Genomic DNA, 16,782 nt, shown 5'->3' with positions numbered 1-16,782 from the left:
GGAAGTTTATGTTGGTTCAGAAAATCATTAGGAATGTTCATGGAATGAAAGTTCATCCAGAGCTGCCAAATGCAGATGTGTACCTCCTAGCTCAAGATGTGGAAAACTTTAATACAAAAATATAAATTATGTTCTTGCTATGTTCTGACACTTTCTGTGGGTGATGTGTAATTGACTTCTGCCAGAATTCTGGTCTGGATTGTCATTTGGTCTTACATGGTAATTTTTCTTGAAGTTCATGGTAAGATTTTCTATGAGAATGTCATGAGACAACTTCTCAGAATACTGTAAACACAGGCTACCTGTATAGAAGTGAAACAGAGCCAGAGTCAACATTTTAAGTCTGTTTCTGTGTTAGTGGTCTCAGTAGAACATATACTTGCCCCCAGTACCTTACTAAGAATGTTAAAATTGTCAGAAAAATCCACTATTTTATGCAGTGAAAGGCTAGCCTCTTCTTGTTGCCATGAGAGAAGGGACTAGTAAGGAAAAGTGGGGGGTCCTGTCTTTAGGCAGCTGGTCAGGATGCTTCAGGCTGATGTTATTGGGTGGCCTGACTAGTAACAAGAATATGGGTCTCGAATTTTGCTTTGGTGTGTGTTGAGAAAAAGTCCACACTTAATCAGAAAACTTCAAATGCAATATAAGTGATGTTTTATGGTGCAAGTTTTAAGATGTTACAAATCCCAAAACAGGAGCTAACTCAAATTTACGTAGTAGCAAAATTTTAACTCTTACAAGTACTAGTCCTGGTATTAGCCTCTGTAAGCTGTTCATTTCATGTTTGTGCATCTTTTTTTTAACATTGCAGTTAAAGTAGAGGTGAAGTTCAACATTTTCACACTTTTAAAGAAAACAGGCTTTTTAAATACCTTTTTGGCAATCCTAACTCATGTGTTTTCAGTCTGGCAGACCTGATGCCTCAAGTAAAGGTGCAAGCTGTGGAAACTGTTGAAGGCTGTACACATGAGGTGAGTGCAGTGAAAATGCACATGAAAAGTATAGGTTTGCTTCTCAGAATCACAGAATGGCTGGTGTTGGAAGTGACCTCTGGAGACCATCTAGTCCAATCCCCTGCTAAAGCAGGGTCACCTAGAGCAGCTTGCATAGAATTGCAGCCAGGTGGGTTTTGAATATCTCCAAAGAAGGAGATACCGCAGCCTGTTCCAGCTCTGTCACCCTCAAAGAAAAGCAGTTTTTTCTTATGTTCAGATGGAACTTCCTGTGTTTCAATTTGTGCCCATTGACCCTTGTGTCGTTGGGCGCCACTGAAAAGAGGCTGGCCCCATCCTCTTGACACTCACCCTTAAGATTTTGTAGATGTTGATGAGATCCCCTCTCAGTCTTCTCCAGGCTAAACAGCCTTTCCTCATAGAATTCGTAGAATTATATGTTATTTCCAGCCTTTCCTCATAGAATGTGTAGAATCATATGTATTACTGGCAGTTGTTCATTGTACTTGTACTTAGTCTATCATAGAATCGTTTAGGGTGGAAAAGACCTTTAAGATCATAGAGTCCAGCAGTAAACCTGACACTGTCAAGTCTCCCTAAACAGTGCCTCTAAGTGCCACATCTACACTGTGCCACATCCAGGGATGGTGACTCAGCCACCTCCCTGGGCAGCCTGTTCCAATGCTTGACAACCCTTTCAGTGAAGAAGTTTTTCCTAATATCCAGTGTAAACCTACCCTAGTGCAACTTGAAGCTGTTTCCTCTTGTCCTAGATTGTTACTTGGGAGAGGAGACTGACACCCACCTCACCACAAGCTCCTCTGAGGTAGTTGTGAGGAGTGATAAGGTCCCCTCTGAGCCTTCTTTTCTCCAGGCTAAACACCCCCAGTTCCCTCAGCTGCTCCTCATCAGACTTGTGCTCCAGACCCTTCACCAGCTTCACTGCCCGTCTCTGGACACGCTCCAGCACCTCTACATCCGTTTTGCAGTGAGGGGCCCAAAACTGAACACAGGATTCAAGGGGTGGCCTCACCGGTGCCCAGTGCAGGGGGACGATCATGTCACTTGTCCTGCTGGCCACACTGTCTCTGATACAAGCCAGGATGCTCTTGGCCTTCTTGGCCACCTGGTCACACTGCTGGCTTTTGCCCAGCGGGCTGTCGACCAGCCCCCCCAGGCCCTTTCCCCCCAGCTGCTCTGCCCCAAGCTCGTAGCATTGCATGGGGTTGTTGTGACTCAGGTACAAGACTTGACACTGGGCCTTGCTGAACCTCCTACAATTGCCTTTGGCCCATTGGTGCAGCCTGTCTAGATCCCTCTGTAGAGCCTTTCTACATGCTGATACGTTACTTCATATTGTATTTAAGATGGAACAGACTTGTGAAGAGTTTGAGATCTGTACCTGGCAGTAAGCATGCACAAAATGCACCTGAAAAATTAACAGTATCTCTTATCAGAAGTAGTTTGAATACTTGCAATAAAATGAGTCATTGTGAAAGACTCGATGATGTTGATAGGTTTCGATATTTGAAAGGTACCAAGCACATTGTGAGTACTGTTGTTGAGGAAAACCTACTGGCTATTAAAATAGGTCTGTGTTCATAGTGCGATCTAAGTGTGAAGTAGTGTGTTGAGATATTTAGCTATTCTGGTTCAAGAATGAAAGGCTTTCATGTAAGACCGACCACTGCTTAAAATTACGTTTTGGTAACAAGGGAAAAAAGATCTTTTATGTAAAAGCAAAATAATGAAAACTTCATTTTCAAATTGTGTTACTAGACATTAAATACAATTTTAAATATGAGAAATCAGAAATATTAGTGCTGTTTTTTTTAAAATCATCTTTCATCCAAAGATTATTATCAGAAGACATTTCTATGAGAATTAGATATGTAAATTTTAACTTCTTTGTACTTGTATGCTTGTTTTCTTTTCTGTGCTGTCTTCCAGAACTAGCTCAAGTTAATTAGGGTCGCATTCAAGGACCCTGTAGGATTAGAGCCAGGGGTCCTCAAACTTCTAACAGGGGCCGGCGCGCAGATGAAGTGGCAGGCAGTCATCTGCAGCTGCTTGGTTCCCCCCCCAACCCCCGGCGAGGGGGGGGTGTCTTGTAAATACCGGGGGCAGATTGAGGACCCTGGGGGACCGTATCGGGCCCGCGGGCCGTAGTTTGAGGACCCCTGGATTAGACCTTTGCAGTGAAGGAAATTCATTACTCTTGATGGTACAGGTTCTAAAGCCATGCATCTGTAGAATTGTTGTAATCTTGAGATGTCTGGTAGACATTTGCCATCACTTACTAACTGAAGAGAGCTTAAATACTTAGTATGATTGAATGTTAAATAATGGCCAGGAACAGGAACTTTACCTGTATAAATATGTTGTCTTTGGAAAGGGAGTGTTACCAATGTGAGCTGAGTAATTGCTTTTAATGTCCGTCGGCCAGAAGCCATGACTGTGTCTCGGCCTGAAGAGCTAGTGTTCCAAGGTAGGTGAAGTAGAAATATTTCACACAAGTCAGTAGGGAGTATCAGAGAAGGGAGAGAAGGAGCATTGTTGGGGCAGGAGAATAGGGATGTTGGCTGAAAAACTGAGAGGAAGGAAGGAAGCCTTGACACATGAGCTCACAGAAACAGGGTAATAGAAATTCAGATTAGTTTTCATGCACTTCCCATCTCTTGGCCCAGCTCTTCATAGCATGCCTTGACACTGGAGTGGACACTATGAATGCTACAACTGTTTTTATTTAAAATGTATTTTATAGGTTGCACTTCCAGCAGATGAAGACTTCACAGGTTTGAAGCCAAGAACTGGAAAAGCTGCAAAAGTATGATAGATTGCATTTCTTTTTCTTTTTGCATATGCTTTAGGCAGTAGATGATGGTAGAGGGGAAAATTATATACTTTATCAGTACATAAAGTATCTTGGAAAAGATTGTCATGAAAAGATGGCCTGTTGTAAGACAGTTGTTTCTGTATTGTAAATTTAGTAGAGTGAAATGGTGCAGTTGAATGGAGTGGATAGGCTGTTGTGATTTCAGTTCTATTCTACATGGGTGGTGGCTTCAATTGTACCTTGTAGTTTCTCTTCCTAAATTAGTAAATCGGAGAAAATTCAGTCATCAGAGCAAGATTTTAATTTGATGTGGCAAGACATAAGCAAAGATCTTAGGAGTGGTATCAGATAAAATGATTTGAATGCAAAGTCATTGTAAAATACTGAGTTAAGATCAGCTGAAGTTAGAAATATCTATAGTATTTTATTTCTGCCTGTAATTTGAACACTACATCAGTCACAGAATTAATTAGATGTAGGTTACTGTTTGTGCTAAAATTATGTAATGCTTTTTCTTGCTTTCTTTTTAGGAGTATCCGTTTATTCTTGACGCCTTTCAGAGAGAAGCTATTCTTTGTGTTGATAATAACCAGTCTGTGTTAGTGTCGGCTCATACGTCAGCTGGTAAAACTGTTTGTGCAGAGTAAGTAGTTTTCTGACAAGCTCTCACAAGAGAATGGTGTGGTTTGTTGTGTCATTTTGTTGAACCATCAGTTGTTGTTGTGTCTCAGTTTCTTGATACAAAGTTTGGACCATTAGTATGTTAGAATGGAATTGACTACTCTTGAATATAAAAATTACTTCTTTCATATTCAGTGGATAGTGAAAGGCTTAATTCATGTTTAAGCTTACCTTTAGGCTTAAACAATCTTGTTTTATTAAGATATTCTATAGATTGAAAGTTAAGTTTTTGCAATACCATTTTGCGTTAATTCAGAAAAAATACCTTTGTTTTCTAGCTTCTGGCCTTAACTAATAAGGAGTTTCTTGTGTGTTTGCTTTGTCAGAAGTGCTGATTTGATTTAATTTGCAAATTTGTGTTTACTGGGCAGGAAATGTTTAAAAGATAGTATATGGTTTTTGTCAGGGTTTGATCTGACAGTGGAATGGCTTTGCTGACCTGAGGTGAGAAGTGAAATGTACTTGCAGGTTTATTAGAGCTTGTGTTCAGATAATAATAATTTGTCATAAGACAGTGATAATTTGATTTTTAGATTAAACTAGATGCGCTCTGATGTCCAAAAACTTCAGTTAACTTGTTGTCAATGATATGTCAATCTCCAAAGAGGCATACGTAGTTCAGGTGGCACTGAACTTAATAATCTAGATATGAGATGCTTCATATCGTTCCACTGGTGTTCTAAATTGCATATTTTATTTTATGTTTTTAAGCAGAGGATTAGAGGAAAGTAATATGCTCTGAATGTCTTCCTGACAACTTTAATATGTACAATGTTTCAATACAGGTATGCAATTGCCCTGGCTTTGAGGGAGAAACAGCGTGTGATATTTACAAGTCCAATTAAAGCTTTGAGTAATCAGAAGTACCGTGAGATGTATGAAGAATTTCAGGATGTTGGTTTGATGACTGGAGATGTCACTATTAATCCTACAGCTTCTTGTCTGGTAATGACAACAGAGGTAAGATCAGACGTTAATTCTTAATCTGTCTGTGTTTTCTTCTATTCTTTTTTGACTGAGAAGGTCTGATACTAAAAGATAAAAGTTACTGTTAGCCCAATTAGTATAGAAGATGTTACAGAGTTCATTATGCCTCTCTTTAATGTTTTAACTTTGGGTTATTGGAAAAAATATGTCAATCTCTGTAAATTCATGCTTTGGACTGTCAGTCAAGAACTTTCATTCTTACATGGAGAAAGGCATAACTTAATTTCCTGAATGCTCAAGACACTGAGTTTTCTTTGGTTAGATGTGAAGTACTGAAAGTCAGTCAGATTTACTGAATTTGTTCTAGGGAAACAAAATGAGGAGAGGGAAATCATTGAGTGGTAGTTGAATGGTTCATGCTAGACGCTAGTACTCCAGGAATATATAGCATTTACCTTAGGTAACAAAGTACCGTTGGCACGTTTTTGTCATATTTCTGTTGCAGATATCTGTCCAGCCATGATTTGGAATTTTTCTGTCTTGACCTCACAGGAGTATAGTCTTAAGGAGAAAACTGTGGTAGGGGAAGATTGGGTGGAGAGACAGGATGACTTGATTTCTGACAAAAGATTTCCTATTAATCACAGAGAGGTTATCTCTTAGGGTGAGGGAAGAAGGTGGCTTGGCAGAAGTAGATCTGTAGACCTGTAACAAATACACTGCCACATGGAGGCTGGGAAGAAAACAGTGGTCTTTTTGTGCATATTCCTTCACTGTACTTGCAGGGAAACCAGTTCATCTCGTATCATGAGATATGTTAGATTGGAATCAACTTGGAAAGCATCTCACAGCTGGTCTTTACATGCTTTTAAGTTTTTTTGCAAAATAAGCTTTCATATTGCATGTAAATGTGAACCAAAAATTCTGGCAGTTTCTTACATTTCGGTAACATATGACTTGTTATTTCATGTGATGGATCTTAGTCTTTCTTTCCTTTTCCAGATTTTGAGAAGTATGCTCTACAGAGGTTCTGAGGTTATGCGAGAGGTTGCGTGGGTTATTTTTGATGAAATTCACTATATGAGAGATCCAGGTATCCTAAATGTGTGATTTTTTTTTTTTAAGAAATCTTTTTTTTCCTAAGAATATTTTTTTTTCTTATGAAGAATTAAATCTTTATTCTTTCTGTTAAAATCAATCGTCTTTGTGCATAAATCATTCAGGATTTGTTTTCTACTGAATGTATATATGAGAGTTATTGTATATCACAGTCTGCATTTTGTTTGCCAAGGCAAAAGCCACTTTGAAGGCATTTGATATATCCCATTTGTGTAGGGGAGGATTTTTTTAGGTTCTGTTTTGTCTTTAAGCATGCTGTTCTTTGGCTTCAGAGCTGAAAAATAGGCTTTAATCATGTAAATTTCTTATGTGACTTTTCCATTTTCAGAACGCGGTGTGGTTTGGGAAGAGACAATTATTTTGCTCCCTGACAATGTTCATTATGTGTTCCTTTCTGCAACTATTCCAAATGCCCGTCAGTTTGCTGAATGGATCTGCCATCTTCACAAACAGGTAATGTTTGTGATGTGCTGTACCTCTATCCTTGTTGTCATGTGGCATAATACTGTCTCTTTGGTTTTGAGAATTGAGCTTCTGAGCATTTAGTCATCATCTTATTGCTTATAAATGATGGTATAGATCACTCCTGGTTTCTCCAGCTGTACTCCTCACTTTTGCATCTGTACTGGCTGTCAGTTCTAAATGGCAAGATTAAAGCTATTTCTTTAAAGTTTATTTTCCGCACTTACTCAGACACGAGCTTGATTTTAACAAACATGCTGAATGCTGAAACACAATGAATGTACGGTGATTTTTCAGAGGGCTGATAAGAGGTTATTTAGAGAATTTGTCTGAAGAGCTCTAAAAAGGCCATGTGGATAATATTTAATGATTTAAAGGAAGTGTTTGGTTTCTTTTTTTTTCTAAACAAGCTTTCTCCATGCATTAAAAACTTAAATGATTTCAAAAGTCGACTGTTTGCCTTTTTTAGGTGGTGTAAGAAATACTGCAGGCTTTTTTACAGAATAGAAATTAGCAGGTTTTCCTCTGGTTTTAGAAGATGCTATGATTTTGAGTCTGTGTAATAATATAGAAGGACATACTAACTATCCTTCCATTTTGTGATCACAAGAAATACTTTTTGTAGCCAACCTGTGTTCCTTTAAAGGATTTGCAAACTTTCATTTTCATAAGCAGTGTCATTAGGACAAAATCAGTGTTCGTGAAAGAAACTTTTTTACCTTAGTTTCTGTGAGTTCTTACTTTCTGGCTTTTAGAAAGATCTATTTTAATAATAATGTATTGGATTTTCCATCAAGCATTTTTACAATACAATTAGAAACAATTTACAATACAATGAGAAACATTAACTATTTATGTGTATGCTGTTCTTCCTTTATAGCCTTGCCATGTGATTTACACTGACTATCGACCCACTCCACTGCAGCATTATATATTCCCAGCAGGAGGAGATGGACTCCATCTGGTTGTTGATGAAAATGTAAGGAATATTCAGGTTTTTGGAAAGATCATTTTCCTTGCATATCAGTCACGCGTTTGATCTCTAGCCAGATTTGGATTGGCTGTACAAAGGATGTTTGTGTTCAAATGAGGTACAAATGGGCAACAGTGATCTCTAAATTGCTGTTAGATTTTTGGAGTCTTATAGAAGAGATTGGTTTTACTGTCTAATGTGGTGTAGTCAGCTGAGTAGTATTTTGCTGAGATACCTTAAGTGCCCTCATCCTTGCCTTGTTTTCCAAAGTGCGTGCTGCTTTTTGTAAATCTATGAAGTAGCCAATGTTTCTTTAACTGTTTCTCACTCAAAAGAAAATGTAGTAGTGTTTAAATTTTACTTCAGGTGAGGGGGCAAAATATTTTTGTAGTTTTAGGTGAAGTAAGATCTTGTTTAAAATTCATACTGGCTTGCACAGTAGCAGTAGCTAATGCCATAAACAGTACTGCACTTGAAGCTAGGTCTTTATTGGGCAGTGTAGTTTCCTGTAGACATTCCTAAAAGTTAGTTTTGCTATTGTGTCAGTTAGCAGGTCTACCATGGTTGATTATTTGGTGGTTAGAACAAAGAGCAGTAGCTTCAGAGCCACCAATGTAATTCTGAGCTGTGACATTGACCTAGTAAACTCAGCTGCTAGCTTCTGCCTGTAAATATAGGGTAATGGTACTGGCTATGCAAAGCACTAAGCATTTTTAAGTGAACTGTGTAAGAAGTAATTGCTTACAAAAGTTGTGTTTTGTATCTAGGGAGATTTCAGAGAAGATAATTTTAATACAGCAATGCAAGTACTTAGAGATGCAGGAGACCTAGCAAAAGGGGACCAGAGAGGCAGGAAAGGAGGAACAAAAGGTGAGTTTGAATCACATTCTAAAGTAATGTATAATACAACAAAGTTGTGCTTGTGTCTCAGTTATTCCATAAGATACTTTTTTCCTAAATTGACATTTAAATTAACATAATTTCTCTGCAGGTCCTTCAAATGTTTTTAAAATTGTGAAGATGATCATGGAAAGGAATTTCCAACCTGTCATTATTTTCAGCTTCAGTAAGAAAGACTGTGAAGCCTATGCACTTCAGATGACAAAGTTAGATTTCAATACAGGTACAGATAAATAAAAATACAGGTTTATTCACAATTGTGGTTTGATGTGAAATGTTATTCTGGTTAGTTACTTCTGTTTCTTTTGGGACTTTTTGTGTAAAAACAAATGAAAAATGTGCATTACATCATGCTAGTTTCAGTAGGAGAGTGTTGGTGCACAAAAAGTACTTGACCATCAAAATGTTGAATTGTTCCTCTATTTTAAACTTTATTTCTTTCTCAAAAATCCTCTTTCACTGTAATAATAGCCCAAGAGTTCCTGGAAAATTCTATCTGTAATGGGAGAAGACTGATCATAACAAATGTATTTCCCAGAATGTTCATGTTATGTCCATTAGAAAAAAGACTATTTTCTGGAAGTCAAAACAACTGTATAACAAACCACTAGACTGTTCTTTCTCAACTATCCAATCCAGTTTTCTTTGTTCCCTTCCTCCACCTTGTCCTCAAAAACCCAAAAGGTAAACAAAGAAGACTTTTTCATTTTGCATTAAGGCCAAGCTTGTAAAATAGATTTAATACATTGCTTCTCAGAAATGTTAAGAATTGTAACAAAAATAAGGGATTTGTTGTAAAGCAACTTAACATTTCATGTTTGTGAACTGTTCAGGGTTCTTGCTTCCTTACTTGCTCTGGTATTTGCACATTCTGGTTCAGTGTTGCAAAATAATGCAGCTGTTTCTGTCAGAAAATGTAAAGATTGGCAGAAGTGCAGAAATGCATTTTTATATTTTCTTCAATCATACCTTTGAATACATATTCTTCATACTTGTATTACTTAAGTAGAAAGAGTGTAAACTTCGGGAATCAACAGGGAGAAGGAGAAACCTCAGTATCTGTGCAGACAGGGAATAGTATGTAGAAGAGAAACAGGGAAGTTTACGAAATAAAAGTACATAAAACTCAGAAATCCCAAGCTTGGAAATAGCTGAAGTTTGGATTATTCTGCAAGGTTTGTTCTGTTTTCCCTGAGCATCTACTGCTGGTTACTGTTAGGCTCCTTCAGGCTTGCATTCAAGTCTTGATTCAATGTGGGTGGTTTTGTGCTGACTTCACTCTTCCACACTATTTTTATTGTAAACTTCTTGTAAATATTAGAATGTGGTAACACTTTATTTACATATGGTATTAGCCTTCTAGATTTTGTAATAACTTACAAATTGCCTTCTTAGATGAAGAAAAAAAGATGGTTGAAGAAGTGTTCAATAATGCAATTGATTGTCTCTCAGATGAAGATAAAAAGCTTCCTCAGGTGAGTGAGATTGAGTAGGTGTAGCTGCTGCTGTCCTGTTCTCTGCAACTTTTGAGCCTGTGGGTCTTTAATAGTGCGTACAGAAATCATAAACTGGATGTTCTTATTCATCTCCTTGGGTTTTAATATCTCTTTCATTGTTCCTTGGCATTGTGAATTAGGACTCAGTGATTACAATTCCTATCTGTGTGATTCCAGTGAATGACACATGCCAAAATTAACCATGGAGTTCCTACCTGTGTTTTATGTTCTTTCTAATAAAGTTTTTAAGTAAACATAAGGGCTTATAAAGAGGTATCTCTGGGTTAAAACTGTCTGGAAATAGTTCAAACGAGAGTGCAGTATGCAGTTTAGAAGTATTGACTGCTGAGCCTTTCAAATTGTTGAATTGATGTATCTGCATTCTAATTTATTGTATAATGACCACGCGCAGTGACTATCTTTACAGTGGGAAAATACAAGTTTCCAAATGGACAGGATATTATAGGATTCAGTAGTTTTGTAACAAATACTACAACTATTAACTTCTTCCCACTTTTTATTTATTTGTGTCCATAATTGCTTAGTGTAGTGATCTTTGTTGTGAGCATGGCAATTTGTCCATGAAAAAAAACCCAACCATTTAATTTTTGGCCTTGCCTACTCACTTCAGATTTCACATACTTGTTTTGTTTGTGAACTTGAAAAAAATCAATATATAAGGTGTTATGTGCTGTCTTTTTACAGTAAGTTTGTAACAGTGGCACTGTATCAAAGTAATCTGTTTTGGACTCTGTGGACCATGATAACTCAAAAGTGTATTCTCAGAAATAGGTTTGGGGTGGTAACGAAGTGTTAATAGATTGTTAGCGAGAATCTTTGTTTTGAAAGAAAAAAGCAGAGACAAAGCTAAATTTATATAGTTATTTGTTTGAAGTATTATGTTTTTAGAATTTAAGAGATAAATTCAGTCATTTACAGCCTGAATTGCATTGTATGGCATAGGTGCTGAATTACTGTCCTACAGCACATAGGAATAAATGAAATCAGTACAACTAAAATTGAAACAAAGTATCTCATTCATACCAGGATCACTATTTCCAAAACTGATTCTAAATGAGGCATTTTTTTTTAATAGAGACAGATTTAAATACTAACTGCATGTGTAAATTTGGGCATAGCTTCACAGTTGGCCTAAGCAAATTTAAGACTAGTCTGCTGAAAAGATTGGTCTCTGATTTACCCTTCATATCATTCCTAGTTCTAACTGGAAAATAATATTGGAGGAGTATTTATTGTATTTAAAATCGGGACGTAATGAATTATATCAGCACTAAGGGCAGTGTTGAGGTTTTCTATAGAGATTTTAATTTTTAGTAACGAATATTAAAATTTGTTTACCGGTCTTTGTATGTTTATTCCCAGGTTGAGCACGTACTTCCTCTTCTGAAGCGAGGAATTGGTATCCATCATGGCGGTCTGCTTCCTATCTTAAAAGAAACCATAGAAATTCTTTTCTCTGAGGGCTTAATAAAGGTATGTATTTTATGTCCACATTTAAGTTTTTCTCTGTGTGAATCCACAGTCAGTAATCCTGAAAAACTGAGAAGTATGTCTTAGCTCAGAACGTACACTAGTATTATACTGGAGATCTTGACGACTCCTTGACTGAAAAAGGTGAAAGAGTCAGTACACATGGCAAACTGAAAAACGCTTTGTGTCTTGAATGCAGGAAGCATAAAGCTTAGTACTTATAAAAAAAATTGTTTTAACATTGTGTGGACCAGTAAGTAGGCAATTTCAAGAAGAGCTACAGATACATGAAGGGAAGTCCCCATTTTGTGGATCTGCGTACCTGGTTCTGCAAATGCACACAGCACCTCTGGAAGCATGTGGCTGTTCCAATGGCACAGATTTAATTCATGTAATTGATTTCAGCTCCCTTCCCTTGAAAAATGCAAATACTTGCATAAATGCCTCCACCTTTATCTGAAAAAACCCTAAAAAACAATTCTTGAACCTCATGTGGGGTTTTGTCTCCTCTATAAGGAGAAAGATGTGTTAGTGCACAATTACAGCTTTAGTTTTAAGTGTTCCAGGTTTTATTCTAAAGTATTAATATTTGCAGTATCTAACTTTTAATATTTTCTTCCACAATTTTATGATGTATTTTGCTCCTATAAACGACTGTAGACATTAACCAAGCTGCTTGTTGGTTGCCCTAATACACATACATTCAGAAAAATCTGACTTTAGATGAAAGTTCTGGGGGTTTGGGGGGAAATTTTTTGGAAATTAACAATTATTTTTCATTAATATAATTTGCACCCCTTGTGTTTTTCCTTTGAGTCTTTTACATGGTCCCATATAACTAGTTTTTACATTTTCCCAGAGGAAATAAGGGCAGGGGGAAAGAATGTTTCTGGTCCAGTTTTTAGCTATTGAATGCACGTATGTTCCCATGTTCACTGTATATAAGTAGTAAAATCTGGAGAGGTTTTGTGTAGCGATTTCTGACTATTTGCACATTTGCTTAAGAGCCTTTGGTTTTGCTTGCTTAACTTTAGTTTGTTTGTTTAGGCCTTATTTGCAACAGAGACTTTTGCTATGGGAATTAATATGCCAGCCAGGACTGTGCTATTTACGAGTGCCAGCAAATTTGACGGAAAAGATTTCCGATGGGTAAGTGAAAAACAGGTTCTGTTGAATAAATGAATTGCATTATTTAAACCTTACTAGCCTTAAATTTACTCTTGACTTACCCACTTCAATGTAGTAAATACATTTTTTTCTTTCAGAAATCTTTGTTCACTAATTCATTCATAATTAGCATACAAATTCTTGAAGAGTATTCAGATTATGCATGAAATTATTTATTTTAATATATACAGCAAAAGGGTGTCAAACAGGTTAGCAGTAAACATTGGATTAGACTAAGACTTCTTTACAACTTGTCCAAAACTGTGAGACCCAGTTGTTTTCTTCTGTGTCAGAGGAGTGTGGGGAATAATTGGGCTCAGTATCATATCATAATGATGACTAAATTTTAGGTTTTGGCAGACTCAAGAAAAGAGATCATTTACCTCTGGAGAGTATTGATCTGTTACAGCAGACTATTTTGGGTAGCGCACAGAAAGACAGAAATGGGTGAAGGAGAGAGAGGTTGTTTGCTGGAAAGCAAATAGTTTTAAAGTTTTAAATGTTAAAACCAGCTATGTGAATCACATGTAAATGGTAATAAGGGTGTACAAGTCATCACAGCAAAACTTCATAGATGAGTGTCATGGTTCATCTTTCAGAGCCAGGAAAATTGAGATAAACAGGATGAGTGACTTGACTTGTACATTGTGAGGTAAACATCTCTTCAGTCTTAGTTTAGGCTGTTCAGTTTCATGATTCATTCAGTCTGATTGCATGCCCTTAAGATGTATGTGAGAATGAGGTACCTTTGAGCTATCAGATATGTGGAACTCCTGCTTTAAAAATGATACAGCATGGTTGACTTAAGTAGTTTTTGAGATTTGACTTAAAGTGAAACTCAGGAAGTTGTGGGGAATGCAGGTTCCACAGATGACATGACCCCCTCTTTTATAACCTATGGAGACAAAGGGAGCCGGTTACAGCTGGCTTTTGTCCATGTCCCAGTTCTTTATAACCTCTTCAGTTTCATGGTTAGTAGGCATAAGAATACGGCAGCTCTTGCTAGGTATCAGTGTTTTAATGATACATTTGAATCGATCAAATGAAGTGATAGTATTATTTGAAGATGGTGAAGGTGCCTTGTGAGTATCTTGAAGATGTATAATATATTTTAATAAATCTCCACCATGCCCAGCAACCTTCCATCACATAAGACATTAGTAAAATGTGTTTTATGTTTATTAAAATGACGCACTGTGCTATGGAAATTATTGTAGCTATGGGAGCATTAGATAACTTCAGCTGCTGACATACATTTTTCATAGTCATGGATTTTTCCTAGTAGTTTAATAATCGGCTTATGAGTAATGAATTCAACATGTCAAAAGTTCATGTCTTAGTACACATCACGGTCATTTACTGTATAATTGTAAATAGCACTTTATATGTTCTTGCAATTTTTCTAATATTTGTTAATTTTTTTCTTTTTCTCATGTTATCCTAGATATCCTCAGGTGAATACATTCAAATGTCAGGTCGTGCAGGACGCCGAGGTATGGATGACAGAGGAATAGTAATTCTTATGGTGGATGAAAAAATGAGTCCAACAATTGGCAAGCAGCTTTTGAAGGTAGGAAAGAAGATGATTTTTTTTTTTATCCTCTCCACTAAGGTTATGCTTATTCGAGTAATGCAAAATTACCTATCTAGAAAAAAAAAGTAGTTAGATCATGCAGGTGGGAGATGACAGCTCCTAAAACGAGTATGGGCTTTCACTGAATTCTCATTAAAGCAGGAGTTTCTGTTGTGAAACAAAATTAGAAGACTGTTATCATCCTTCTCTGTATAAAAGGGTTCTCAGGCAGGAGAGGTAGAATTATATCCTGTTTCCTAGTGATATCACTACCACTGCAGAGTTCTGTTTGTTTCTTGCTGACAGCAGTCAGTTCAGGGATATTGCTGAACTTGAAAAGGTTTGCTGAGCATTCACAAGAATTATTAAAGGCTTAGTTCTGTGGTGAAGTAAAACTTGGTTAATGTACTTTTCAGTGTAATAGACAAACTGGACAATGTTATGCAAAAAATAAGATAAATATGGTAAATAAGAAGAGTGAGATGGCTGTCAGTGAGCTAAAATTAACTATGGAGAAAATAATAGTGCTTATAGGAAACTTTGAGGTTTGGAAATAAAGAGGCTAAAAAAAAACACTCTTGCGGTTGAGATGGGCATTAGATAATAAGGCTTCCCCAAACTGTAATGGAAGGTGTTACAGATTATTACAGTAATACCCTCTTGCTTTAGAACTGGAATGTGAAGCATTGCACTCACTACACTTCTGTTTAAATTCCATGGCAAAAATAACCATAAGGAAGCATATATTCTGGTGTGCGTGTTGCCTAGCTTAGGTTGCTTATGTTAGTTGTGCACACACGTTAAAATTGAAAACTTGGAGGTGTTCTCTGCATGCTATTCAGGAGCTTGTAGCCTTGGTACAAGTAGCAGGTCATTTGTGTTAAAATGGCACTTATGGTACTGTTAAAGTTTGTTTAAATTGTGGGAATCGCCTGTTTTGCTGGTTGACTGGACACCAAGCGAAAAGGAAACAGCACAATGTGATAAAAGAGCAGTAGGAGCAAAGCATGAAATCATTACTGCAAAGCATTACAGAGTGAAGAAAAGGATACATCACCAGCTACCACCTTAACATCATCCAGGCCCACTTTGGCTGGGAAGCTCCGTTGCAGCCAGCGCCAGGAGTAACTGGGAAAATTCCTGTGCTGTGTGTCCACCTGTAGGTGAGGCTTCTGGCCCAGTCCTGGAGCTTGCCCACCTTTAAACTCAGTAAAAAAACCCTAATTGTTTACACACCTAGCTGTCGCAACACTCTCCAAACTAGCGGGCTGCAACAAGGTCTTTTACCATCTCATACCAACATACTCCTCATGCCAGTCCCTCTGCTGCCTTCTCCTAGTCTCTCCTCATCCAGGGTACGCTCTGTCTCTTCTCTCTGCTTCTTCCTCCTCTCCCTTCCTCAGCAGCTCTCTTCCTTGGCTGCCCAACCCCTTAACAGAACCAGCTACAGCTGTACCTGGTCTACATCAGCCAACCCACCGCTCCTGAAGCCAGCCCACAGCTGTGTATTATCAATGTTAATTAACCCAGCTTCATTCCTCTACAATTCCCGCCCCCCCTTTTTTTTGTCTTCTTAACATTTCATGCCTTATGTTTTTAACAATCATCACAACCTTTTTACAAATAAACTTTTCATACAGTCCAGGCAGCTTGTCCCTGAACTCTTTTTTTTCTTCTTAGCATTTCATGCCTTCTGTATTTAACAATCATCACAAGTTTTTCACAAATAAACTTCTCATGCAGTCCAGACAATTTGTCCCTGAACTTATACACATATCCCTTCTTCAATTTTATCTTGGGCTTTTCAGCTTCTGGGGGCTGATCATCTTTCTTCTCATCTTCTTTCTTGAAATCTGGGATTTTGTTTTCTTCAGAGTGGGATTCTGATGAACTTACTGCCTCGTCTTTTCACCTCTTGGGTCACACCGGACAGTAACCTGAATGAGCTTTCAACAGCAGATTTAGAATACAGCACTAATACATTACTCCATGTTCCAACAAGCTTCTCCGCATCTTGTGGTCACTCATTTTTTTTACAACTGGAGACACCTTCAATGAGCACGTAAACACCAGCAAGAATACCACCAGGCTCAGCAGCAATGGCGGGAGCTGCCCGCAGCACCGTGCTGCTCCCACGCCTTCCCCCGGCACAGCCATCATCGCTGTGTGGCCAGACCCGCTCAGGACCCACCACTGCTGTGGGC

The 16,782-nt window shown here is 37.8% G+C and overlaps 1 protein-coding gene across 1 annotated transcript in view; it reads left to right on the top strand.

Annotated features, from left to right (window-relative positions):
• The window catches only part of MTREX (Mtr4 exosome RNA helicase), a 49,407-nt gene that overhangs the window by 1,580 nt on the left and 31,045 nt on the right, over window positions 1-16,782 (top strand). Inside the window, exons 3-15 of the mRNA XM_056325456.1 lie at window positions 905-971; window positions 3,718-3,780; window positions 4,320-4,432; window positions 5,256-5,430; window positions 6,400-6,490; window positions 6,845-6,969; window positions 7,859-7,957; window positions 8,719-8,821; window positions 8,943-9,074; window positions 10,247-10,326; window positions 11,731-11,841; window positions 12,886-12,987; window positions 14,450-14,575. Coding sequence (XP_056181431.1) covers window positions 905-971; window positions 3,718-3,780; window positions 4,320-4,432; window positions 5,256-5,430; window positions 6,400-6,490; window positions 6,845-6,969; window positions 7,859-7,957; window positions 8,719-8,821; window positions 8,943-9,074; window positions 10,247-10,326; window positions 11,731-11,841; window positions 12,886-12,987; window positions 14,450-14,575 — 1,387 coding nt within the window. The remainder of the gene's footprint in view (window positions 1-904; window positions 972-3,717; window positions 3,781-4,319; window positions 4,433-5,255; window positions 5,431-6,399; window positions 6,491-6,844; window positions 6,970-7,858; window positions 7,958-8,718; window positions 8,822-8,942; window positions 9,075-10,246; window positions 10,327-11,730; window positions 11,842-12,885; window positions 12,988-14,449; window positions 14,576-16,782) is intronic.

Source organism: Falco biarmicus, chromosome Z, assembly GCF_023638135.1.
Source record: "Falco biarmicus isolate bFalBia1 chromosome Z, bFalBia1.pri, whole genome shotgun sequence".
Classification (NCBI taxonomy): Eukaryota; Metazoa; Chordata; class Aves; order Falconiformes; family Falconidae; genus Falco; species Falco biarmicus.
Note: the sequence above shows the minus strand (reverse complement) of the source record. Positions and strands in the feature narration are given on the sequence as shown.